At 45.5% G+C, this 25393-nt stretch overlaps 1 protein-coding gene across 5 annotated transcripts in view; it reads right to left on the bottom strand.

The window, feature by feature from the left end:
- TOP2B (DNA topoisomerase II beta) overlaps nt 1-25393 on the bottom strand; it is a 607938-nt gene that overhangs the window by 213754 nt on the left and 368791 nt on the right. For all 5 annotated transcript variants that reach the window (XM_078663968.1, XM_078663967.1, XM_078663969.1 and 2 more), the window contains exons 24-25: nt 25176-25371; nt 15715-15806 (exon numbers count right to left, since the gene is read on the bottom strand). In XM_078663968.1, coding sequence (XP_078520094.1) covers nt 15715-15806; nt 25176-25371 — 288 coding nt within the window. The remainder of the gene's footprint in view (nt 1-15714; nt 15807-25175; nt 25372-25393) is intronic.

Genomic DNA, 25393 nt, shown 5'->3' with positions numbered 1-25393 from the left:
GCCGGAAGCACGCCAACGTCACCGAAAGGACACCAAATGGTGGGACGTCGACGCCCACCAGGGCTACGACAAAAAAAAAAGAGAAAAAAAAGACTACGATTCCGGACCCAACCACCAGATTGCGGAATATGCACAGCATAGTGAATCCAGAAAGATTCACGCTGCAGAAACTGCAAATCTGCCCCATTCTGCATCCACCGTCCACGGCCCAAGCTGGAGTGGGCAAGCACCACAAGGAGGTCACCCCGGCGATCCTGACCTGAGATCCGGCGACCCCTGACCTGCCTCAAGCCGATGCCTGCAGTCTAAATCCAGAAGGCACCCCTAACCGCAACCAGGAGCTGGTAAGAAGATCCAACCCCAAAAGGCACCCTTGCACCAGGCACCCCACAGCCTTGTGTGCCTAAACAGACTGTGTCTAACCAACCCCTAACTTCCCAACTTACCTCTCAAAGTGGTGGGTGCACCCAGAAGACCTTCGTCCCCAAGCCTGCAGTCTCTTTACAAACCAGAGGTTCTCCATTGAAAACGGGGCACCAGACGTCAAAAAAGCACCCTGCACCAGACCGTCCTATTGCCGCTGGGGGTGAACCTTAGGTGCTAATTTGTTTCCCCATATGCCCCGAGCTAAAGTTCAGGAGCTGGACTCCCACAGCCAAGTGGCCTTCTAGTCAGCAGCCACCAACCAGAGGCCCCATCTCCCCAGTTGGATAACATTGGGCCTTAGCACTCTGCACCCGACCGCCCTAGTGCCGTGGAGGGTGTAACAAGAGTGCAAACTTGACCCTGGGGGACCCCCGAGTCTACCCCCAGAACCTCAACTCCCACTACCAAATACTTACCTCAAAACCGAGAACACTATTTTCCCTCCATAGGATAGATAACTGACTGTTTTTCTATGAAAAGCTAGTGAAGTTTGAGAAACTAAAAGGAATTCTGTAAAATTGCATAATCTAACAACTATTTTACTTGTCTGTTTTCAGGAAATGTCCCTGAGTAGTATCTAGGCATACTACCCTGAGTAAGCCTAGTTTTCTTAAAAGTTACTTACCTGCTATTTTACTAAAAAGCCTATTCTCTGTATATACTATACCAAAGTGAGGTATACTGAGCACAGCGTCCTACAAGGAGTAAAACCGACTGACTGCGAAGGGAGGGAAGAAAGGCTATGAGCGCCAAACGTATCGCCCTCAATTCTAGAAGATTGATAGGAAGCAATCTTTCCTTTGGAGACCAAAGGCCCTTGATCTCCATTTCCACCAGATGAGCACCCCAGCCCAGAGTCGAGGCATCCGTTATTACCATGGCCACCGGAGGAGGATGAAACAGCTTCCCTTGAGACCGGTTGCCTGAAACACTCTACCATAACAGATTTGCTGCTGTGTCTCTGGAGAGTCTGACTACCTCCCCGAGATCTCAGTGTGTTAAAACCACTGCCTGCGGAGGCACCACTGGAGCGCCATTATATGCCAGCATACACAGTGGACCAACAGTATGCAGGAAACGAACAGACCGAGCAGACGTAAGACCCTCAGGACTGTAACTTCTACCCTTCTTGAAACAAAGAAATCATAGCCTGGATGTCTAGAATCCTCTGAGGAGGCGGGAAGGCACAATTCACAGTAGTGTCCAGCACTGCCCCTATGAACAGATTGCGCTGAGAGGGCACCAAGTGAGATTTGGGTACATTTATAGAAAAACCCAAATCGAACAACAGCTGAGCTGTTAATTGCAGATGATGCAGCACCAACTCTGGAGACTTCGCTTTGAGCAGCCAGTCGTTCGGATAGGGGACTACTGGAGTCCTCGACCTTCTGAGATGAACTGCAACGACCGCCATCACCTTTGTGAAGATCCGAGGTACAGAAGTAAGGCCGAACGAAAGGACCGCAAGCTGGTAGTGTTGAGATCCCACCGTAAAATGGAGATAGTGCTGATGCAACTTCAGGATGGGGACATGGAAATACGCATCCTGCAAATCGATCGACACCATTCAGTCTTCCTGCTGCAGCACCAGAAGAACCTGAGCTAGGATCAAGATCTTGAGCTTCTCCTGTTTGAGGTACAAATTCAAGATCCTGAGGTCCAGGATCGGCCTCAAACCGACTGTCCTTTTTGGGGATCAAGACATACCAGGAGTAGCATCCCTGACCCTTTCCTATTCTCTATAAGATTCAAAACCCAAACATCTGATGTAACAGATTTGTGTTATTGTATACAATGGGACACCCAACTGTTTCACTGAGACCCAGCCGTGAGAGGAACGGCCAACGTTAGCACTTACCTGTAGCCTGCCGCCTGCACGAGGAGACCCTGTTAATTTTTCTTGGTGCCGCTGCCATGAGGGGAACGGCCAGCGATCATCTTCGCCAGCAGCCCCCCCCCCGTGCCTACAACTCCCAGGCGGCTGCGCCGTGAGGGGAACGGCCAGCGATCATCTGCGCCAGCAACCCCCGCCCGTGCCTACAACTCTCGGGTCGCGCTGTTTCACTGAGACCCAGCCGTGAGGGGAACGGTCAACGTTAGCACTTACCTGTTACCTGCCGCCTGCACGAGGAGACCCTGTTAATTTTTCTTGGTGCCGCTGCCATGAGGGGAACGGCCAGCGATCATCTGCGCCAGCAGCCTCCCCCCCCCCCCTCCTGTGCCTACAACTCCCAGGGGGCTGCGCAAGGCGCATTTGTCACGTGTCAGTGGACAGCGCTGCAGGCCTTCAGAGCCCAGCCCTCACGCAGCGCCAAGGGCAGGCCCATCCGCGTCCGTCATAACCCGGCTGGGCTGGGCCACCCCCGAACACCAGCAGAACTATAAGGACACCGATAATTTGATGGTAATTGTTGTGTTAAACTGACTGTTTATTAGGTCATAACTCGGGGGTAGGCTAGGTGAATTTGGTCATTATTTACAGCGAAACTTAAATGTAAATTGATACTTGTATAGCGCACTACTCACCCGCAAGGGTCTCAAGGCGCTTGTACGAATACCGCTGTGGAACCCATCCTAGCTTTCCCTGTGAGGTGTCCACTCCTGGGCACCCCCAAGGTGGAGGCCAGGCATCCTTAGTGTTGTGGGGGCCGTTGTGGAGATTAAGCAAGCTATCCGTGGAATTTTGAGCCCAAGACCCGCCGAGGCGGGGAATTGAACCCTGGTCCCAGGCTAGACCTCTGCATCAGGGTCTGCCGCTCTAACCATTGAGCCACACTTCTCCACACTTATTTATTGCTTCAATGGCTTCACGTACAAGGAAAGGGAGGAGGGTTGCGACGGGAGTTACAATCAACGGGACATTAGATCAACTCATAATCAGGGCAACATCAGTGCTAGAAAATGAAATCGCCCAGACAGAACACCGCATCTCACTAGAACCAATGTATCTGAGACGATCATCTCTAGGAACTATAATGTCGACCATCTCAACAAATCATTTGGAAATGCATGCGCACAACAGAGACAATGTGGGTGACAGAAATGAACACCAGATAGAGAGGCCGCCTGATTCCCCTGACTTACCTGTAATAAATGAGTAATAATCCTCTCTCGGATGATACATCTAATGATAATGTCGCAAGTTCCTCCACATGGTCTGTATCTAAACAAAATCTTAAATCCCAAACCTTAAAGCAAACAGCAGGAATAGTATCTACTGCTAAGAGGAAACGTGGAGGTGGCCCCCTTAAAGGAAGGTTTCCAAAGATGATAAAAACTTCTAAAGCCACTAAAAATGGCACAGATGAGACCATGTCCCCTCGAGCTACCACATTGTCATTTGTATTGACACCTACCTCGTCTTCAACACTACCAACTACCAAGACAGCCGATCTCACCTTGCCACCATTGCAAACTGCTGAGGGTTTAATGGCACATGTTGAGCAATTGATTAAGTCCCTAATTGTACCCCTTTTAGAGAGGACAAAGATAATAGTGAAAGAATGGGGAAGCTCGAACAGACTACCGTAGATAATTTTGGCACCCTGAAAAAATTGCTAGAGTGTACACCTAGGCAAAGAATACGCGAGATAATATACCACAAGAAATAGCAGGTATAGCTCCCCTCTTGTCCACCTCGACTGTAGTTAACGCACCCCCCTTGATATTGAATAGAAATAGTCAAGCTGCCACACCTCTAGAAGGTAGGGTCATGACTCCAGAGAGAGAGGGCCAACCGAGGGAGGGGAGGCTGGCTCAGGGGCATGGTGTAGCGAGGCAGACTAAGGAAAGCATACATAAGCCAAGGAAACACCTAATACCATAAAGCAAAAATATGTGCTAAGATGTATCGACTTACCCCCAGATTCTTTTTCATATGCAGTTGTACTTACCGGGGTCCCCGAGTTAGAGAATGGCAAAATAGAAACTTACCCAGAATTAAAAAAATAAGGTAACCTTTTGGTTAAACAAGAATAGACCTCTTCCGAGCCACATAGACAGCGAGATTTTGTATGCTCGAAGAATAAGCTGGGTGGGGCGAAAACCTAAAGACATAGCTGGAGACTGCATTATTGTCAACTTTAGGGATAGACGAGTGGTTGGCCATATTTGTGACCTGTACTACCAAAGAAGAAATAGTGGCATATACACTTACGACTGAAGTTATTTTTATTGCCCAACCGACTCTAATATCTAATCTTAATCCTTTTGGGGCACAACGAGCAGGGATTCTGGGTGAGTACAAAAATCAATTCAATATTCCCACTATTAATCGTTTTGAATTGCTATACGGGCTTGAAGGAGTAGACTGACATAGAACAGCAGGACATAGTACACCATTAGGCCTTGGCACTACGGACAATCGAATAGCAAGCGTGGGTAATGAGGTGTCCTCTGAAAATTCTAAGGCGTTAGAACCCCTGAGTGTTAGCAATATGACCCTTTACTTCCCCCCTAAAATTAACATATGATTTAATCCTTAATTTTACTAACACTGAGGTCTCGATTAATGAAACAAACGAGAGATCCAACGTTAGAAGTTATGTACATCTAACTCCTAAAGGGAAGATGCACGATAAATATATTGTGATAGAAATTCAGGATGAAAAATCCATAAGCCACTCCAGTATTAGTAAAGTTTTATGTAATAGCACAGAGCCTATACAAGTAGTAGAAGCTAATAATGTAAGGATAAATGAGAATATACCCGACACAGGCGCAAAATTAAATATAAAGTTAACGTCCTGGAATATTGCGGGCATCAGGAAAAATTTAAGCGATCCCATGTGGCAAGAGTATATTGATAATAGTGAAATTGTTTTATTTCAAGAAACATGGGCCGTTGAAAGTCCGTTTATAGTGGGATATAAAACTTTTAGTATACCTACAACTACTTTAACTAAAGGAAGACCCTCTGGGGGCCTGGTAATCTGGACAAAAATTACGTTGGGAATTTACTTAGCAAATTGATTCTGACAGCCAGGACATATTAGGAGTTAAGTTCATAGGCTCCAATAAAAGGGAGGTTTGCATCCTGAATATCTATAGCAGGCCATCTGCTGCCAATAAAGAAGAGGAAGTTATTGACCAGCTAGATAAAATTCTCTCTACGTTTGATCAGAGAGTTATGGTAATTATTGGGGGGGACTTTAACCGTAAGTTCGAACCGATAGTATGCCTAGAAAATATTTTTGAGGCAGAGGATAATGCAAATAATATTCCTGCAATCGAGACTAGCCCTGCAGTCCGTTGCTCGCTTGCTGTAGCACAGTTATTGCGATTGGCTGCTGCCCATGGCCTACGTGCTTATAATGGGCACTTACCATCAGATAGTCCAAGCCAGCCGACTTTTAATCGGGGCAGTTGCTACAGCCATATAGATTACATAATGGTCTCAATCTCACTCTGGTCTAGGACAAGTGATCTTGTGGTGGAAAACCGCATAGAGAGTGATCATTTTCCTCTTAGTTTGACGCTTAGTGCGTCACTATTCAACTCTAATGGTAAGGGGAAAAACAGCCTTATACATAACGAACCGGAGCCTATGGTTTTAAAAAATTGTAGAGCTCTGAAATGGCCGCTAGTATTAGGGAACGAAATGACTGTAAAAAACATCTACGAGACATATGTAGAATTAGTCTCCCATATGCCAATGTTCCAGTAAAAGAGATTCCTATTATGCGGATTCACGATAATATGTTACAGGGACTTGTACAAATACTAACTAAAATCCCAAAGCCCTCAAAAAATGGACAGAGTTACCACTTAACCACTACCGCGCTACAGCGTTTTCCCGCTGTGCGCTGGAATTTAAAAAATGCGCTGTTTATGGCAAAGCCAGCTCGTCATCCGCGTAGCGCAGGTAACTCCCATGACGAACTGGCTTTGTCATTAGCGCTGAAGGGGTTAAAGGTGACCTATGGTTCAACAAGGAATGCCACAATGCCGAAAAGAAACTTATAGAGGCAGCTAAAGGTAATGATGTTTTAGTGTTAAGGGAGAAAAGGAGGTGCTACAAGGGCGCAGTATTTAAGGCAAAGAAATGTTGGGATGAACATATTTGGTCTGAGTTACTTCATACATGTAAAATAAATGACCAGGCCATGTTTTGGCGCTTGATCGCAAAGGGCAATAGAATCGGAAGTTGTCGAAGGGACCTGTATCTAAACGCAAATACCTGGGTATCCCAGTTCTCAGATTTATATGCTCCCACTAATAGTGCTCTTACCCTTGGTAATGGTGTTCTAATCTCCAACTTAAGTGAGACACCTTTGACTTTTAGTATGTCGGAAACCATGGGTGCCATTAATGCTATAAAACCAGGGAATGCCCCTGGGCCGGACGGGATGCCTGGGGACTTATGAAGCATGAGAATATGATATGGGCCCGTACATTAATTGCCTGTCTAATGTCATCGCAAATGGTGCTCCTATCCCTGATTCATGGAGGGGCGCAGAGATTGTAGCCATTTCTAAGAAGGGCGGCCATATGAATCCAGCCCATTATAGACCAATTAGTTTAATTGATGTCCTACAAAAGGTATTTGCAAGGCAAATTTTAATTAAATTGAGTTCCTGGATTGGATAAAATGGAGTTTTAACCAAGTACCAGGCAGGTTTTAGAGAAAAAATTAGCAGAATCGACCAGGTGTTTAGGTTTCTTTGCATTATCTGGAAGTATATTAAAATAAAAAGGGCACACTTGTACATTGCATTTGTTGACCTCAGGGCAGACTTTGATCTGGTCCCCAGAGAAGCCCTTTGGACAAGATTAAGGGACCAGGGCGTCCCTGGGGAACTTTTGTCACAGATCGTCAGGCTCCGCGAGGCAAACTATGATAGGGTGAGATGGGGTCCAAATGGAGAATTGACAGACCGCATTAATGTGAACAGGGGTGTAAGACAAGGATGTGTGTTGGCCCCAACATTTTTCTCTTTATATGTGAACGATATACCAGACTTCCTCTTGGGCTGCGAACATGATTCTCCCAAGATGGGAGATGCCCACGTACCTGCACTCCTGTTCGCAGATGATACTATCTTAATATCACAGACACCAAAAGGCCTACAAAATGTACTTGATACTTTCGGATTTTATTGCGAAACCAAAGGTCTGGAGATTAACTAGTCTAAAACCAAATATATGGCGGTCAATCCTCACAGAACTTTAAAAAAAACCTTGACTGTGAACATGGAAAGGATCGTATATGCGCACAATTTTTATTATCTAGGCATTACTTTAGATACTAAATTAGATTGGAAATCGCAACTAGATAAAAGTAAAACTACCCTTACTCAGAACTTAGTCCGGATAGCAAGGCGGCATAAGAGTAGCCAATCCAAGGCTGTGTCCCCAACTTTAGAATTATATAAATTTAAGGCACAATCTGCCTATTTATGGGGCAGGACTATGGGGCTACGCGGCAAAAGATACTTTTAGGCTACAAGAGAATATCTTTTTCAGGAAATTATTAGGTATTCCACGGCGTACACCTTTACTTCCCCCCATAATGGATCTAGATATTCATCGTACTGATGACCACGCGGTCCTGAGGCCCCTATTGTACTGGGTTGGCGTGTGGTCAACAGACGAATTAGCAGACTACAGAGAAGCACTAAAAGAAATCCTGAGAATAAAAAATAACACGAGCATGGCTGACCCACATTGAGGACTGGTTCATCAAGTTGGGGTTGAAACACTATAGGGAAGACCCTGAAAGTCTACCGATGAGTTGTAAAAAGGTGCTAAAACTAAGTTACTGGGCGTTTGTTTTAAATTCCCACTCAAATAACCCCAAACTAGGCACTTTATCATTGAGGTATCTTGCGATGAAAACCGTTATGGTATTTTGCAGATCAAAGTAAATACTACTAATTGGATGTGTAACGCAGGGAAGGACGACGTGGTTAGTTGCGAATTTTGTAACACTGGTGCAAAAGAGGATGAAGCCCATGTATTATTCTTTTGTCCAGCTTACATCCACCCTAGAAGAAAATGGATAAAACCTATCTGCCGTCTTCTGGGATTTAGACGTTTTAGTGAGGCGGAAAGAATATTTAAAACTGAAACTACTCAATCGATTGTCTTTAGCATAAGCAGATACCTCTTCTCTGTGGATCTAGTAAGGAGGAGAAGGGGCTCAAAATTACAGGGACTTGCAGTATAACCCCTAGATGAGTTTTAACAAGTATTTAAAGGTATGATATGGACCTATGAATGTAATGTCAGTAATGTAAAAAAAATGTTTTTATCTTTTTTAAAAAAAAATTAAATAACATGATGTAATTAAAGTTGGCTTAAATGAATTTGATAATACTGTAAGGTTATGACCATGATATTTCTGGATGTTTAATAATTTTAGATCCTAAAATTGTATTTATTTTTTTAAAATACTTGCAATAACCTTTATTGGGACCCAATTAGTATACTAAAATCTCTGTTGGAAGAGATGGGTGCGGATTTTGTAACTTGATTGTTTTTATTGTATGTACATCTTTTATGGTTTTTTATAAAAAAAATAAAGATTATTGAATTGAATTGACACCCAGCCTCCTACGGGACCAACATGCTCGAAGATGGGGGATTCAGAGCGCCTTCCCTGCGGACAAAGTGGAGGGAGCAGGGGAGGAGGAGGAGGAGGAGGAGTAGTAGGAGGAAGAAGAAGAGTAGGAGGAAGAGGAGGACTGTTGCCGGGCGGCCCCCGCAGACTGCCTCTTCCCTTCCCTCTGTCCTGCTTGTATAAGGGATTCTGCTGCAGACGGCCCCGAAATGAAGCCGCCTTCCAAAATCTGCAAAATCTCCTGTAACCATAGCTCCTAGGCTGAGACAGCAAACCTTAGGGTCTCACAGCAGACCTTAGGGTCTCGCAGTAGCTCTGCTATCCTTCAAATAAACATTGCAAAGCAGAATCCGCTTTTGTCCGAAAGAGCCCGGAACTATCAAAAGGGAGGTCATGCAGAGTGGCTCGCACATCCGGAGAAAACCCTGAACCTCTTAATGAGGCGTGCCTCCTGGTAGCCACTGAAGAGCCCAACACCCTAGCAACTGAGTCTGCCGTATCCAGACCCAACTATCACCTGACGGGCTGCAGCCTGCGTATCAGTCAACACCTCCAAAAAGTGACTTTGAACATCCCCCAGCAGCTTAGGAGCCACCACTTTATTTATTTATTTATTTATTGGGCTTCTAAAGCGCGACAGCTACCCAAAAAGGGTTTCCCGGCGCTGAAAGACACTAAAGCAAATGAGCAGATCATAAAACTCAGAGGAGAGGCAGGAGCAAGTTACTGATTAAAAAGCCAAGTTTTAAGGCTCTGCGGAAGTGGATGTATCGGGTTTCCCCAGCGTAAATTCAGAGGGAGAGAATTCCAAAGCTTGGGGCCCAACAGGGAGAACGATCTTCCCCGATCCTAGCTCGACGCACTTTGGGCACACAGAAAAGGCCTTGAGATGCAGATCTTAGGCAGCGAGCCGGCGTGTAGGTGTGCACGAGGGCTTGTAAGTATCTAGGGGCATTGCCCCATTTGATTCTGTGCATTTGACTCGGTTTTCAATTCTTAGCCAATGGAGTGCCTTAAGATGACCAGACATACGTTCCATTCTGTGACACTTACAAAGTAATCTTGCAGCGGCATTTTGCACGAGTTGAAGGCGTCTCATGACTGCCTGTGATGACCCCAAGTAGAGGACATTTCCGTAGTCTAAACGGGAGGTGATTAGAGCATTGACCACATACTTCTGTGTGTCCCCTGGCAACATCCAAATGATTTTGCTGAGCCACCTCAGAATGGTGAAACAGGTTGATGTTAGGTTAGTAACTTGGGGCTCCATAGTTAGGCCATTGTCGATGATAATGCCCAAATTGCGTACTTGGTGCGACGGAATGGGTAAGGAACCCATTTCTGAGGGCCAGTGTCTTGGGCTCCAGAGATTCTGATTTGGACCCAGTAATAAAACCTCCGTTTTACCACCATTCAGTTTTAACAGATTGTCCCTCATCCATGTTGCAATTTTACTAAGGCCTAACTGTAAGGGGGAGGAGGAGTCCTGATCTCCATTAGAGAGTGAAAAGACAATCTGCGAGTCCATGGCTGTGTTCATCAAAGCTTGGCTATATCTTCCCAACAAGCATGTGGCATTTGTAGATTTTATGGCCATGCATACAATTTTTTTGCCGACTGCGCCAGCTTTTGGAATCCCTATCCTCCTGGGTGGAGGGGAAGGAACCTGCAGACTGCTTGGACGAACATAAGCCTAAACCACCAAGCTCTCTGGAGAAGGGTGAGAGGTTAAAAAAGCAGGATCTCCAAGAGCAGCCTCATACGGTCTTGCCACAGATCGGGAACTGCCGGGTAAGACATAGGTTTCTGCCACACTTCCAAAATTGGCTCCGTTAAAGCCTCATTGAATGGCAGCAAAGGCTCTACCACTGAGGTAGGAGAGTGCAAAACCTCAGTCAATGTTTGACCTGACCTCTGTTGTGGGCAATTGTAGATCCAACAGGTCAGCGGCCTTCCTGATGACAGTATGATAAGGAGCCACGTCCTGAGAAGGCACTGACTTTGGGAAAGAGTTCCCACTCCGGGGAACCACTGGCCTCCTGAAGATCTTCAAAGTCATCCAGAGAGTCAAGGATTTTCTTAGCTTGCTCCTGCTGAACCTGGAACAACTTCTCTTCCAGCAGCCTTTGGGCCTCCCTTCTGGAGTGCATCTTGAAAATCAGCATCAGCGGCGCCAGGCGCGGCTACATCGGTACCAGCGTCGAAGGGGGACCTTCAGTTGCAGCCAGCAAACCGCACAAAGCCAGAAAGGTGTCGGCCAAAACCAGACGGCGCCAGAGCTTGTGGGATCGGCGTCGAGAACCTCAGCGCCGGGAGATACCATGGCAGAGTCATCGGCATAAAGTGCACGAATGGTGCCTGGGTATAATGTTGGGGGATGCCCAAATTATAGGAAAGCAGAGTCACGGGGTCTGCCGGCGCACCGGATGGGTTAGCTGCTTTGGCGAACATGCCAAACATCACATTTAGAAAATGCAACTGATCCGCACCTGGTAGGTAGGTAGGTACAGATCTCGAACCACCTGATCTGGATCCGACCGAGGCAGAGGCAGGTTGTGGCTGCAGCGCTGGGGACACCGGATCTGGAGCAGGTGAAGCCAGAGGTGCTCAAGAAAACTCCCTGGGCACCGGCGAATCCCTTGGCGCCAGAGAATGGACCGGAGAAGGCGAGATGTCGTCTTCACCAGGACGTCGCTGGACAGGAGAAGCCGACCTCAAAGGCTAGCCTTTCATAGAACGACGTCGGGACCCATGACGACGCTTCTTTTTGTGCTTCTTAGACAACCTCGAGGTGTGCAGGGTCATTGACTGACTTGTATCTCTTGCGGCCTCTGTTCACCTTTCTCACTCGGGCCAAGAATAATTTTTCTCTCTTTCCGTAAGTGCCTTTCGGATTCATCCTTAAATATAATGATCTGATGACAGGCGCCAAAGGCAATCTTCGTGAGGGTCCATGATGGACATGTGAACCCACATTCTCTACAAGGCTTGAACCCAGACTTCTTTTGTGTAGTCATTGCACTGCTACACCACAGATAGATCTGAAACAATGTAATCCTCCAAGAAATGGAGACTCCCAGAAAACCATTACGCGTCGAGGGCGCAGAAAAAAGGGAACTGACGTCAGCACGCAGACGAGATCTTATTATGGCTCCAGTGATGTCATACAGAGTCACGAGCGGAGCCGTGCTATTGTGACGCGCTCGTCGACATGGGAGAGCTAAAAAAGTTTCAGTGGAATGCTGGTGCAGGGGTAAAATCAAAAGGTGATGAATCCACAGGCATATGTATCCATCAAAGTACAGTATTTAGGGAGCATCCATGAACCAAGAAGGCAGATTCCCGCAACCTATGAGGGATGAAAGACGCCGCCAAGCAGATGAGACTGCAGAGAAGAACTGACTTGGCCCCAGCCCTACCGGCCTGTCTGCAGTTTCCAGAGATCCTGTGCTAAAAATCACCTTGTCCTGCTGCCAGCTTCCTCCAGTACCCCTGGGAGGACTGACTGCCTTCAACAAAGACCGGATCTCCTGCGAACAGCAGCTCTGTTCAAAAGAAACACCAAAGTAAGACTCTGAGCCTGCGGAGGACAAAACCAGACGCCTGGAACCACCACTGCACCCGACGCCTATGGCCGGAGTCAGAGTAGCCCGCCGGTTTCCGTGAGGTCCCCCAGCGCTCCAGTGTCCGAGTACACTGTGGATTGACCCCTCCAGGATTCCCGGACGTTGCCTTCAGCCTTGCACAGAGACACACCCTCACCACCCACCCCTCCCCCCCACTGCAATTGACCTGGTAAGGTGAAATCCTACCTCAAAAGGCACCCCTGCATCCGGCTGTCCTGCGCCCTGGAGAAGGGGATCTGAGGTGCACCTACGTCCACGATCCCTCCAAGTTACCTGCCCAGCTGTTGGTTCCTCCTGGAAGACCCCCTGGACCGAGCCTGCAGCCTAAATCCAAAACTAGCAGCTCCCTTTGAAGACAACAGGGCACCCAACGCCAAATCAGCACTCTGCACCCAGCTGCCACTGTGCAGCTGCGGTTGCACCTTATGTGCTACCTAGGATCCCCCTTTGCTCTGATCTAAACCCTAGGAGCTTTGCTCCCACATCCAAGAAACGTGCCTGTGAGCAGCCACTAACCGGAGGCTCCCTATCCCCTATTGGATAACATTGGGCCTCAGCACTCTGCACCCGGCTGCCCTAGTGCCGCTGAGGGTGCTTTTTTGAGTGCATCATTAACCCTGGGGGAACCCTTGTTTTAATCCCAGAAACTCAACCCCAAAGACCGTTTACTTACCTGCAAACTGGTAACTCATTTTTCTCCATAGGATTGCATTGACTGTTTTCCTCTGGAAATCTCTTAAGTGTTGAGGATGTTTGTATGGAACCACATACTGTGTTTTTGTGAAAACTGCTTTATTTAACTTTTTATCTAGGAAATGTCCCAGTGTATATCCAGGCATATCACACTGAGTAGAAAAAGTAATCTGAAAGGTAATCTAAAAAGTAATCACAAAGCAACTACAAAGTAATTTCAATTGTTTCTGATCACTTGACCTACCTGTAACAAAGCCAACTGCATTCAACTGTATTATTCTTGAAAAGTACTATTTTTTTTTAAACTTACCTGCCCCTAGTCTGGCTTGGTTCTAAAAATAAAATACAAATACATATTTTTGATACAAACAATTGGTCTGAGTTCAGTCTTTGAGTGTGTGAAATTTCTTGCCTGAGTGTGTACAATAAATACTTAACACTACCCTCTGATAAAGCCTTACTTCTCACCCACGCTACCACAAATAGAAAGTAAGGTTTATCTACTTTTACCTATGTAAGCCTTTGGGATCCACTGGACTCTGAATATACTATACCAAGGTAAAGTATAGAATGCCTAGAGTCAGCTTCCTACAGCATGTACACACACACACATACATACATCTACACACACTATTTTTTAATTTTGCTCATTCCTGTGTACATTTGCAACAGAAGAGCAATACAGTTTTATTTTAGGCTCTCATTTGGCTGTTTGGTTGTAGGAGGTAAAGATTGTTGTATCAGGGCATAAAAATGTTCTCCTTTATATGGAGTGTGGTATACTTGTCTGAACCAGGGAAAAACGTTTTTCAAACTAAAGGCCCTTAACATTTGCCAGCCACACATGCTCTCAATGTAAAAATAAGACACAATTGAGCACCTCACAGTCAAGATGCAAGTAGAGCAATGGGACTATTGGGCCCTAGTTTCGAGAATGCTCTCTCGACTCTCAGCACAGTGGAAACTCCTCCGCTGATTTAACCCTTTAAATAGTTCTGATAGAGCTGAGGCCATGTTCTGTCATGAACGAGAAAACCGTAACTGGTCAATTTAGGCTGTAGGGAGCTGAGAATGAAGTATTAATTCGAAGCCGCCAGAGATTGGTGGGGTGGTTGCAGGAGATGGAAATATTATCTGGAGATGAAATTATTTATTGATTGTAACAATTTCTTGGCAGTAGCTCCTGTGAGATGGAGAAGGAATCCTAAGTATTCTGGGTTTTGGATGGGAGCTCTTGTTGAGGTGTATATGTGGGCAGTTTTTAGTCCCCGATGATTGAAACTACGAGCCAAGGTGAGGAGCCTATTGGACATTTTTTGCGAAGTAGAAACTGGGCCCGTACAGGATGAAGAGATCTTTGTTCATGAATATTTAAAGTGATCTGTAAGAGTTTTAATAGTTTATTAGTGTGGTTTTGTTCAACTTAAATTTATGGTTTTGGATAGTTCGTATGTACGTCTTTCTTGTTGATCTTTGTCTGGATTTACTATAAGTGGATTTGTGTGCCTTTTTTCTTTTGTTACAGATTTTAGATCATTCTCTTTGGTGACAAAGGAATGTCCAAATCTTTACAGCTAGAATTTGGTGTAAAATCCTAGGGCGATTGAATATTGGCAGGACTGGTTAAACGCTTGATTAAGTCTAGGGAAATGTCATGATAAAGTTTAATATGCACTTGAGACGTGTAAGACAGGAAGACATTTGCATCTATTTGTGGGGATAGACAGGGTGTTCTTATTACATACTCTCATGCAGGTGTTTTCATTGGACAATCTAGCTGTGTATTCTGCCAAGTTTTCTGTCAAATTTGCAGTGAATGTGGGGGATCTCTAAATTATATAAATGTAAGTGGATCAAATGATGAAAACGCAGGCGCTGCTTTTAGGCATTCAAAAGACTTGTGCTTAAAGGTGGGTACAGCCTTGCAGTCTAGACCTTTTTACTGACTTTCATGCTTCCCATTAATTTGGGGGAGCAGTATGGTACCAGTGTCTCCAATATAGATTGAGAGACCATGTTTAGCCAGGATTCTACTACATCATATTAAGGTTATGCTTGTGATGAATGTGGCGAACTGTGAATGGTCTACTTTTGGTTGTCTGACATTTCGAAGCCTGCAGTTTAGAATAAAGGATATTGGGTCATCCTAGTAAACTAGTCATATACCAACCAATAACTTTATAACCGAACTAATGAGAGCAATTGATAAATAAATGCTGGTACTAAGCACTGTAATAAACAACCATTATGTGAATGCAACTTCCTCTTCAAATTATGTTGTTTGAAAGATAAATATGTTCTAGCACATTTTTTCTAGTTAGTATACAAGGTTAATCATTAATGTTTTTATTTATTTAAATGTGCCAGATAGTCTTCGTTAATTTTCAATAAATCTGCAAAAATGCTTACCTTTTCCTGTGCTTCTTTCCAAGCTTTAACCGGGTCAGATTCAAATCCTTTCTGTACCAACATTTGGATCAAATCCCTCTTCGACTTGTTCTCTAGGAGAAAGTAATAGTTTTAGGGCAACAAATACAAATTCAACTTTTCAAATTTACACTGCAGGTCCTTGTGTGAATTTCCCATTCTGCAGTCAAATTTATATTAGTTTAATTGCATCATACTATATGCAATCGCTCAGAATTTAAGAGTAAAGCTGCAATGTTCAAAGGTTTTCTCAAACCCAATCAACAACTAATAGAAATTGCACGCTCCAGAAAAATAAGCAATTTAAACAAAAATAACTGAGGAGCAGAAGGCAGAGAGCAAAGCAAATTAGCATGTCACAAGTTTTTTCGCAACTACCAGTGTTAAAAAAGTGTAGTCCCAGCCTGAGAGTCGACAGCTGAACTAGTTACAAGCTGTCATGAATAATTAGACAGGAGGGGAATCCCAGGCATGAACAATATCTAGCAGGACAGAATAATTTGTTGTTTTACAGGTTCCTGCTAAGGTTGGCCACATTCCAGTTCTGAAGCCCGCCAGATCAAAGTTCAATACCTTTTTTTATTTCAACGTATTTTTATTGATTTTTAATTAACAGATACATTAGCATTACTGTCGCAGGGTAAGCCAAACTTAGCATGTATTACGGTGATTACAGGTACATGGGATATAGGCTTAGCTGAACCCCTTTACATGGTTTTCAGGAAAAATAGTGACAGGATGATAGAAAGAAAGACAGGGAAGAAAGAGGTGAAAGCAGGGTATGGGAAAGGCTCGGTAGTGGTGAGTCTAATTGGGGTTATAGTCAAATGACATCCCACTGGTTAACCTACGTCGGAAATTGCAGATGCGCAATTCTACCCCCCAACCCCCCACACCCCCCCCCCCCTTCAGTCCTCATCGGACTTTGGTGAGGGCGTTCCAGTGTCTCCCGTTACCCAACCCCGAGGGGGGCCAGGATGTATTCAAGGAGGTTTGCAAGAGTCTAGGTATGTGTCGAGTGAAATAACGGGAGAAACGGACGGAGACGTTCGAGGCTGGCTCAAGGAGGTCAAAATTAACAGTATAAGCAAAGCAGGGTGTGAGTAGGCTGCTAGGGGGGTAGACCCACAGAATGGTCAAATTAAATGGGAAAACATTTAGTGAGAACCCAGAGGGGAGTTGTGAAAGGCACAGGAAAGGGCGGGTAATCGAAGAACTGATTTAGTTGTAGATTAGTGGTAACCAGGCATAATAAGGAGGGTAAATGACAGAAAATGTAACACATGCATGGTTTTAAAATGAGTTTGTAAGACATGTCCCATTGTTATTTACAGTTTGTTCCCTGACGAAGGACCAATGAGGTCCGAAATGCATTGGAAGATAATAAACTGCTAGAAATTAACCATGCTTCAGTCGTGTCTTTGGGAAGAGAGGTTCTGAGGGCCCACCAAGACATATGAAAACTGGGAAATTAGCATTCCCTTGCACGAGGAAACGTTGAAGAAGGAATCAAAAGGATAAGGCTAACCAAGGATGATAAGTACAAAAGCTTGAGTGAAAAAGGATAATTCTGAAGACAATGAAGCAAATGCAAATAGGAGAAAAGGCTGTTGCCACTGAAGTGGGGCTAAAAAGAAGCCCCACAGCTATGGTGTTTATGTGTCGAGTGACTCCCACATCCCCTGGTTGCTGGCCTCCAGGGTGAGTTCTGCAGAGCAATGTTGTCTGCGCCTCTAAGGTACGTCACCCATTTAAGCCAGCCTTTGTAGGAGGTCTTGGTTGTGTCCTTCCAGTTAGTCAGGACCATTTTCACTGCGGCAGTGAGAAGCAAGTCAAGTAGGATTCCCAAGTAGGTTTCCTGAAAACCTGTATGTCCAAACATAACACCAGACTCCTCTGTCACATATTAGAGCACAAAGCAAAGAGGACAGAGGCAGCAGTAGCCATCAACCTAGACGCCAAGAAGGCAGAGCATGAAATCCTTCAACTTAGGGGAAGGTGTGAGAAAGTGAAATCTTTCTTGCATGGTATGCACTTTTTGCTGAATTGCTGGTGTGCTTTGACTGAGTGTGCCCTGGGCTCCTGCCAATCAGGTGCCCAGGGACGGTGTTCCTTCCCTAAAACTGTGTTGAAACCTAAACCCAATTGGCATCTCTGGCCACAGGTCAGACCCTGGTAAATGGTACCCTAGGTACCCAGGGAACTGTGACCAGAGAAGACCCCTAAGAGCTGCATCACTTATTGTGACACCCTTAGGGCCCCTGTACCCTGACAGACACACACTGCCTTTGCAGGCTGAGTGTCCTGGTGCAGAACTAAACAAAGAGTCGACATCGCACACATCCCTGTGTGCCATGCCCACAAACACACTGCCCTGGCATACATCAGTCACCACTCTAGCTGGGTGCACTATGCCAGTGGCGTGGGCACATGTGCATGAGCCCTGTGCCCCTACAGTACCCAGGGCAGTGATGCCATTAGGAGTATATGGTGCTGGGAGGTTGTCATTACGAACTCCACAGCACCATGATGGCTACACTGAAGACTGAGAAGTTTGATATCAAACTGCTCAGCACATTAAACCCACACTGATGCGAGTGTGGGATTTAATGCCAAATGCACGACAGAAGGCAACTTAGAGTTGCCCCCTGAACCTAACCTACAATCCACGTCTTGTCTGAGAGGCTGCCTAGGCTGCCACACAGCAGACATGTTGCTGGACCCCTGGGAAGAAAGCCATCCGCTCTGATGGGCCTGCAACAATCCCCTGTCCATCCTAGGGGAGGTGCTAGGTCTCCTCCCCCAGGATGGACAGGGGAAGCTTCAAAGGCATAAACACTGCTTGCATGTTTTGTAAACACAAATAAAAGGCATTATCATTTACAATGACAATTGCTCAAACTCTTGTAAATGAGAGACCTATTGCATTGCAAATGCTTGTTTAAATAAGCTCTCAAGGTATTTGGAAAATGTGATGGGAACTCACACTTCATCCAAAAACCATAAAGGAAGAGGTAAGAATTTACTGATTACTATATTGCAGGAGCAGGAACACAGGTAACCTGTTAGATGCATGAGCAAAAAAAATATTCTAAAATGAAACAGCGTATTTAACAAATTCTGTAAATATCAGAATTTTAAACATGCCTATGCTTACTCCAATCTACTGGTACACACTTTGTGTTGTGCTTTATATTGCTTTTAAATGTATTTAAACGATTTTTATAGCTGCATTTTAAACACACTACGGTGTTTCTGGGGGACAACAAATTCAGTAAATATCAGCATTTCTAACATGCATATGCTTACTGCAATATTCTGTTAATATTTCGTTAGAAAGCAAAGTTTTTTTTTAGCTGCATTTGAAACTTACTGCGGTGTTTCCTGGGGATTTTTACTCGATTCCCAATCTTTCCTTCGTTTGCAAACATCACTAAAGGCTTAGTCCAAAGATGTGCGGTCTTTATCACCGACTAGAGAGTATGGCTGTGATGGTTTTTTGGCTAAAAAGAGGTTCAAGGATCTCTTTAACAATATTCATCCCAGTGGGGCTGTTTTTTCTCCAGGCATCAAACATGTTGGTATAAAACGTTCAGTCTGTCTGCTACACAAGTCTAGAGTTGCACATTCTCTAAACATGTAGGTACGGAGCAAATTCGACGCTGCCCATTTGGAGCGCACATAGGGAAGGCTCCGGCAAGCGACTGAAGATCGTAAAGCTCTTTCATGTCAGACAAACATGGGAGATCCACAACGGGAAAGTTATGTTATGTTTATGTTACACTGCATTTCTAAAGCGCACAGCTACTCAGAGTATCCCGGCGCTGCTACCCTGAGTCCCCACCACTAGCTGAACAGAAAGAGCCTCTTCAGCAATGAAACGCCGCATGCAAAGTGAAAGCGTGCCAGACGCGCGCTGTGTTGAAACTCCGCGTGCACGTGATGTGTCTGTACGTGTGCACATATCCAGTCTCCATACCGAACAGAAAGAGACGACAATAGATCTCGCCAAGGCATGCTATGCGAGACCTAAAAACTATGGGCAACCCTGGGTCAAATGGTGGCGAAGAGAAACATAGCACAACTATGGGAGGCAGCAACACCAATAAAGCTTAACGCCTGGAAAGTAGATATGGACTGGTGCATGGTCAGGGAAAAAACTGTTTACGTTCCAAGCGGCTGCCCAATAAAGTGGACTTATGTTTAGGGTAAATGGAATGCATATTGTGGATATATATTGGAGTCTGTTATTCCTTCACAAGACGATCCAACGACACCATAATTGTAACAACTCACGCTGTCTTAACGGAAAATTGTCTTGTAATGTGCAATTGTAATCGCTGTAAACCTAAAATCCGTACCCTGAAGTAAGTAGTCATGTGAAGCTCTGACCATCTCATGTTTAATAAAAAAAAAAATGTTAAATAAAAAATTTAAAAAAGAATGATCCTGGGAGACCGGATTAGGAAGGTCTTGAGGTGGAGGGGACATTGGCTGTTCGGGTCGAGTACTAGCTTACTGACCTACGAAGCCAGAATGAACCGCATCCATGGCCCTTCAGAGGTTGAACTTACAGGGACGTCTGGCCAGGGTAGGGTTGGCGTAGCCACGAAAGGAGCGAAAATTGGATGAAGCTCTGGGGGAAGTAGTGAGTTATAAAGACTTGCCCGTGGCCCACAAGTATTTAAAGCGCTCAAGGGCAGCTTTCGCCTTCTCTCTAAAGAGACGGGAGCCATGGTAGGGCATGTCCATGAGGTTGGCCTGGACATCCCCCATAAATCCAGAGGTTCTCAGCCAGACATGGCGTCGCACCGCCACCGTCGTGGAAATCTCTCTACCTAGCATGTCCATTGTGTCGAAGTCACATCTGATTGTGAACTTTGCAGCATCCCTCCCGTCTGATATAGCCTGGGTGAGTAGAGCATGGTCCTCCTCAGGATCTCTGGGCAGCACCTGCTCTACTGTGTCCCATATGGAATGGGAGTAACAGCCCAAGAGGCATGCAGTGTTCACTGACCGCAATTCGAGGTTGGCAGAAAAAAACATTTTCTTTCAGAAGTTTTCCTGCCTCTTGGATTTTCTGTCCGGGGGTGCGAAAGGGAATGCGCCACGAGAGGTGGAAGCCTGGACCACCAAGCTTTGGGGAGTGGGATTGGCAGTGAGGAAAGTTGGGTCACCCGGTGTGGGGCAATCGTCCTATTCACAGGAGCCCCTTTGATGGGATTGGACCATGTCCTCAGAAGGATGTCTGTCAAGGCCTCATTGAAAGGCAGTAGGGGTTCGCAACTCAAGACCCCAGGCTGTAAGACCTCTGTCAAGCCATTTGTCTTGAATGCCACTGTAGGAAGCTGCAGTGGAAAGACCTACGCAGCCATGCACCACCATGGCAAAAGTCGCTCCCTCCTCCTTAGCCAGGGTAGGAGGGAAAAGCATGCCAGTGGTCTGGGGAGGTGTCCAGACCACTGGCCTCACTCAATTTCTCATACCAGTCTAGATCTTGTTACTGTTGCGGAATTTCTAAGGGATCTTGCTCCCCCTCCCAATCCTCTTCCTCCATTTCTAACCCTTCTGAATAAGGCACAGAAAATGGCATCGAGCTGTACGGGTCCATTGGGGCCAGTCTCTGCATCGAAGGACACCGACCTGCTCACTGTCATCGGGAATGAGGATAGGGGAGGTGCCGCCAGTGGGCACCAAGGACCTTGCCACCAGACGCAACACCGGGAAAGGTCGCAGTGGAGGTGTGACCTGCGTCGGTTCGGACCTGGGAACGGGTCCACTTGGAGGCCGTTGCAGGAGCTGCCGGCATGGGAACCATGGGGGCCCCTCCATCTCCTGAGCCTGCACGGTCGGGAGGCATGCTTGCAGGGTCCGGCCGCCCAAATATGGTGCACATGGCGTCATACAATTATTTTAGTTGAGATGGGGTCGCTCCCAGCCCTGCAAAGGGAGGGAAACTCTGAGCCAACCAGGCACTCGCTCTGCAGAGCTGGTCCTCGAACGCCAATGTTCCTCTGCCACGCATTCAGACGGGACTTGTGTTTTTTGTAGTGCCTCTTACCCGACTTCGACGATTTCGACAGAGGACTGACTCACCAGAGCGGTGCTCGGACCTTCCTCTCGACAGAGACCTGGAACGGGATCGAGACTAACGAGGCGACCGCCAAGGTGCAGGCCGCCATGCTGCCAGAAGCTTTAGGGACCGCTCCGTCAAAGCCTTTGGCGCCATGGCCCAACAATGAAAGCACATCTAGGAGTTGTAGTCACGCTCCAGGCACCAAAGACAGACCAGATGGGGGTACGTGACTGACATGGCGCCGTGACAGCGCCACGCGGCTTGAATCCTGAAGTCTTCTTTCTCGACATGACATACCTACACACCAACAAAGTCAACAAAAAGTCGTAAAAAGGCTGTCAAAAAATTACAGGGGATAGCTTTCTTCAACGGATCGGCGCGAATGGCGTTGAAAGAAAAGAACTGACGTTAGAGAGCCTGAGTGGCGGCTATATATGGACGTCACGACGGCGAACAATGCAGAAAACGTCACGCAGAGTTGACCAACACCATCTACTGCAACCCAGGAGTACTGCTGTGAAAAATCGTCTGGATCCAGCCTGATGCCTGAAAGTTCAAAGGTAAGGAATATGTGTCTAGATGTCTATCAGATAAACCCGACGCCTAAAGACACCTCTGCACCCGACACCCTGGGCCTTGGAGAAGAGGATCAAAGGTGTCCCCCCACTCCCTGAGCATCGCACGGCCAGAGACCACTTGCTGGCTCAGCCCAAGTGGCCTCCGAGCCAGAGCTTGTAGCTTCTTTCCGCAGTGACTAATCTCCATTGAAATACATTGGGCTCTCTGCACAGTTTTACACCCTGCACCCAGCTACCCTCGTGCCGTTGGTGGTGCTCTAGTGGTGCTATCTTGGACCTTGCCCACCACTCAACTTAACTCCTGGAGATTAGTCTTGTAAGTTGCTGTACTATACCTGTTTGAATAACTTGTTCTTCCTACCATAGGATAACATTGCAGAACTCGGAAATTGCTCTGTGTCCAATTTTTAAAGTGAGAAGAATTTATATTTGAAAACTTACTTATCTGAACGATTTTTCTTTGATGCCTAAACACATATAAAGATACTGGCAATTTTTATAAATAGGTGTGGATCTGTTTTTTGAGTCATATGTGTCATTTATTAATCATTGTGTGTATTTGCAAATGTGTTGCTCTCCCCTGTGTTAAGCCTAAGGCTGCTCGACCACACTACCACAAACAGAGCACTTTGGGTTTTGCATTGAGCCATGTACACTTGTGGGGAACTCCTGTACTGTATGCACGGTATTACCACCTAGTGATAATTTTATACAAAGCCAGCTTCCTACAGTGGTGTAGAGTGCATTGGCGTAGAGTGGTACAGAGTGGTTTAGAGTGCATTGATTTTCGGTAAAGTGGCACTGAGTGCAGTGGCGCAGAGTAGATTGTTGCAGAGGTGCGTGCAGTAGCGCAGAGTAGATTGTTTAAAGTGGCGTAGCGGGGACTGGCAGAGTGCATTGGCGTAGAGTGGTGCAGAGTGCAGTGGTGCATAGTAGAGTAGTTTGGGGTAGAGTGCATTGGCATAGAGTAGAGTGGAAGGGTGTAGAGTAGAGTCTTAATGTGGAGTGGTGCAGATAAGAATGCAGTGACGTATTATGGAGTGGCGTAGTGTCCGCTTTTTAAAGTGAAAAGTTTTTATATTTGAATAGGTACTTATCTGAACGATTTTTATCTGATACCTAAACATATACAAAGATACCTGCAATTTTTATAAATTGGCGTGGATCTCTTTTTTGAGTTATGTGTGCTATTAATCAATCATTGTGTGTATTTGCCAATGTGTTGCTCTCCTCTGTGTTAAGCCGAAGGCTGCTCGACCACACTACCCCCTGTTAGAGCACTTTGGGATTGCACAGCAAGCCCCAGTCTACTCATGAGGGAACCCCTGGACTCTCCACACGGTATATTAGAATTTTGATATATCACATATAGAGGCAGTTTCCGACACTATGCCAGCACAGGCGGCTCAAGCAGCATAAATGGCGAGGGCAGTCAAATCGGTGGAGGCACCTTTCCTACCGGAAGCAACCCTGGACACGTTTCTACCATCTGTTTCCATGTAGTGAACGCAAAAGGCATATCAATCACTTCAGGTTCTTTGTAGTAATGATGTGGCCTAAACGATGGAGGTGGGTGGTGAGCTACAAAAGTTTGTGACAGACAGTAACATTCTTGGTTGCCCTCTGTTCCTTCAAACTGCCCTCCTGAAATGTGGGCATATAAAGCACATCTAGTAGCACAAAACTGTACAGTCCACAAGGCAATCTCCTGATCACTTTCATCAGCTTCCAACTCAGATTCCAGAATCTGGGTCAGAAAACTTGCGTTCACATTTATTGGCAAAAAGGAGACTGGAGCAGAAATGTAGTTTACTATGTAGGTAGCACTGTTCTACAATGCCTGTTGATGGTTATGTTGGTTCAACACCAACAGGACCATTTGTAGGTTCATCGACGATGGGAGGAGAGATATCCTTGGAGTTGTCCATTTTCAAAGTATTAACCCAATTCACCAATACATTTGTGATTAGATAAACCATGTATGCTTTCGCTTATTGCTCCAATGCTTTAGTATGAAAGTGGAAGGAATTTTATTGTATATTGTATCGTACAAAGTCAAGATGCAATGTCAATTAGGAAGACAAGGACGCTGATCTTTCTATTACTCAATTTAATTTAGTACGGCATTTTATTTCTTCACCTTTTATTTTTTCCAAATGTACATTTATCGACAACTATTTCTTTTTTGAGTATTTAATGGAAAATTAATGGAGGCCCATTTCCAAACACTGCCCTTTTCTCTAAAGATTAATGGTTCTTACAGTATTGTGCCTTATAGATTAAGTGTTAAAATTCCTATGTGACTACGTCTGAGGCCGATTTGTCCTGCAGTGGCACTTAAGATTTCCCTGCTTGTATGCTTTCAAGATGATGTACTGATGTTACATTTTACTGCAAGTTTGTGAATTATTTGTAACTTTAAGATTACAGAGCTCTGTATCAGAGGTTTTGTTTCATTGTTGATTTCATGCTCAAACAATGACCGAATCCGTTTTGGAAAGAATATGACAAAATTACATGTGAAGCATTCATCACTGTGCTCACGTGTACTTTTGCCTTCCTCTGCACAAGTGGAACCTTCAAAAACTAAGCCACAGCAGAAAACCTAACTAAAATGAAGATCAGTCAGATTATTTCAGTATCATGGCAGGGAGAAAAGAAATAGCAGGACACAAATTGGATAAACATAAAATAACTGAGAAAGTACATACATATTTTTATATCTTCTATTTAAAGGTCACAACAAAGGATTCCAGTTACATCTATCAAAGGTAAAATGTAGGATTTACCAATTGTTATCTTTCCCTGTATCTTCTCCAGAATGAAACGGGCTTGGTTGGAGAGCTTGGCAACTTCCGCCCCAAGCATTCCTACCAGCCAATCCTTTCGTAATGAATAATACTGCAATCGCAAGTCGAAGAACTCCTTCAGAATGTCTTGCACAGTTTCATATTTCTTCAGACAACCCATGTGATCAAACAGTACCTGCACAAGAGAAGTATTTGTT

Source organism: Lissotriton helveticus, chromosome 10, assembly GCF_964261635.1.
Source record: "Lissotriton helveticus chromosome 10, aLisHel1.1, whole genome shotgun sequence".
In the NCBI taxonomy this organism is placed as follows: Eukaryota; Metazoa; Chordata; class Amphibia; order Caudata; family Salamandridae; genus Lissotriton; species Lissotriton helveticus.
This window is presented reverse-complemented; position numbering and strand designations above follow the sequence as displayed.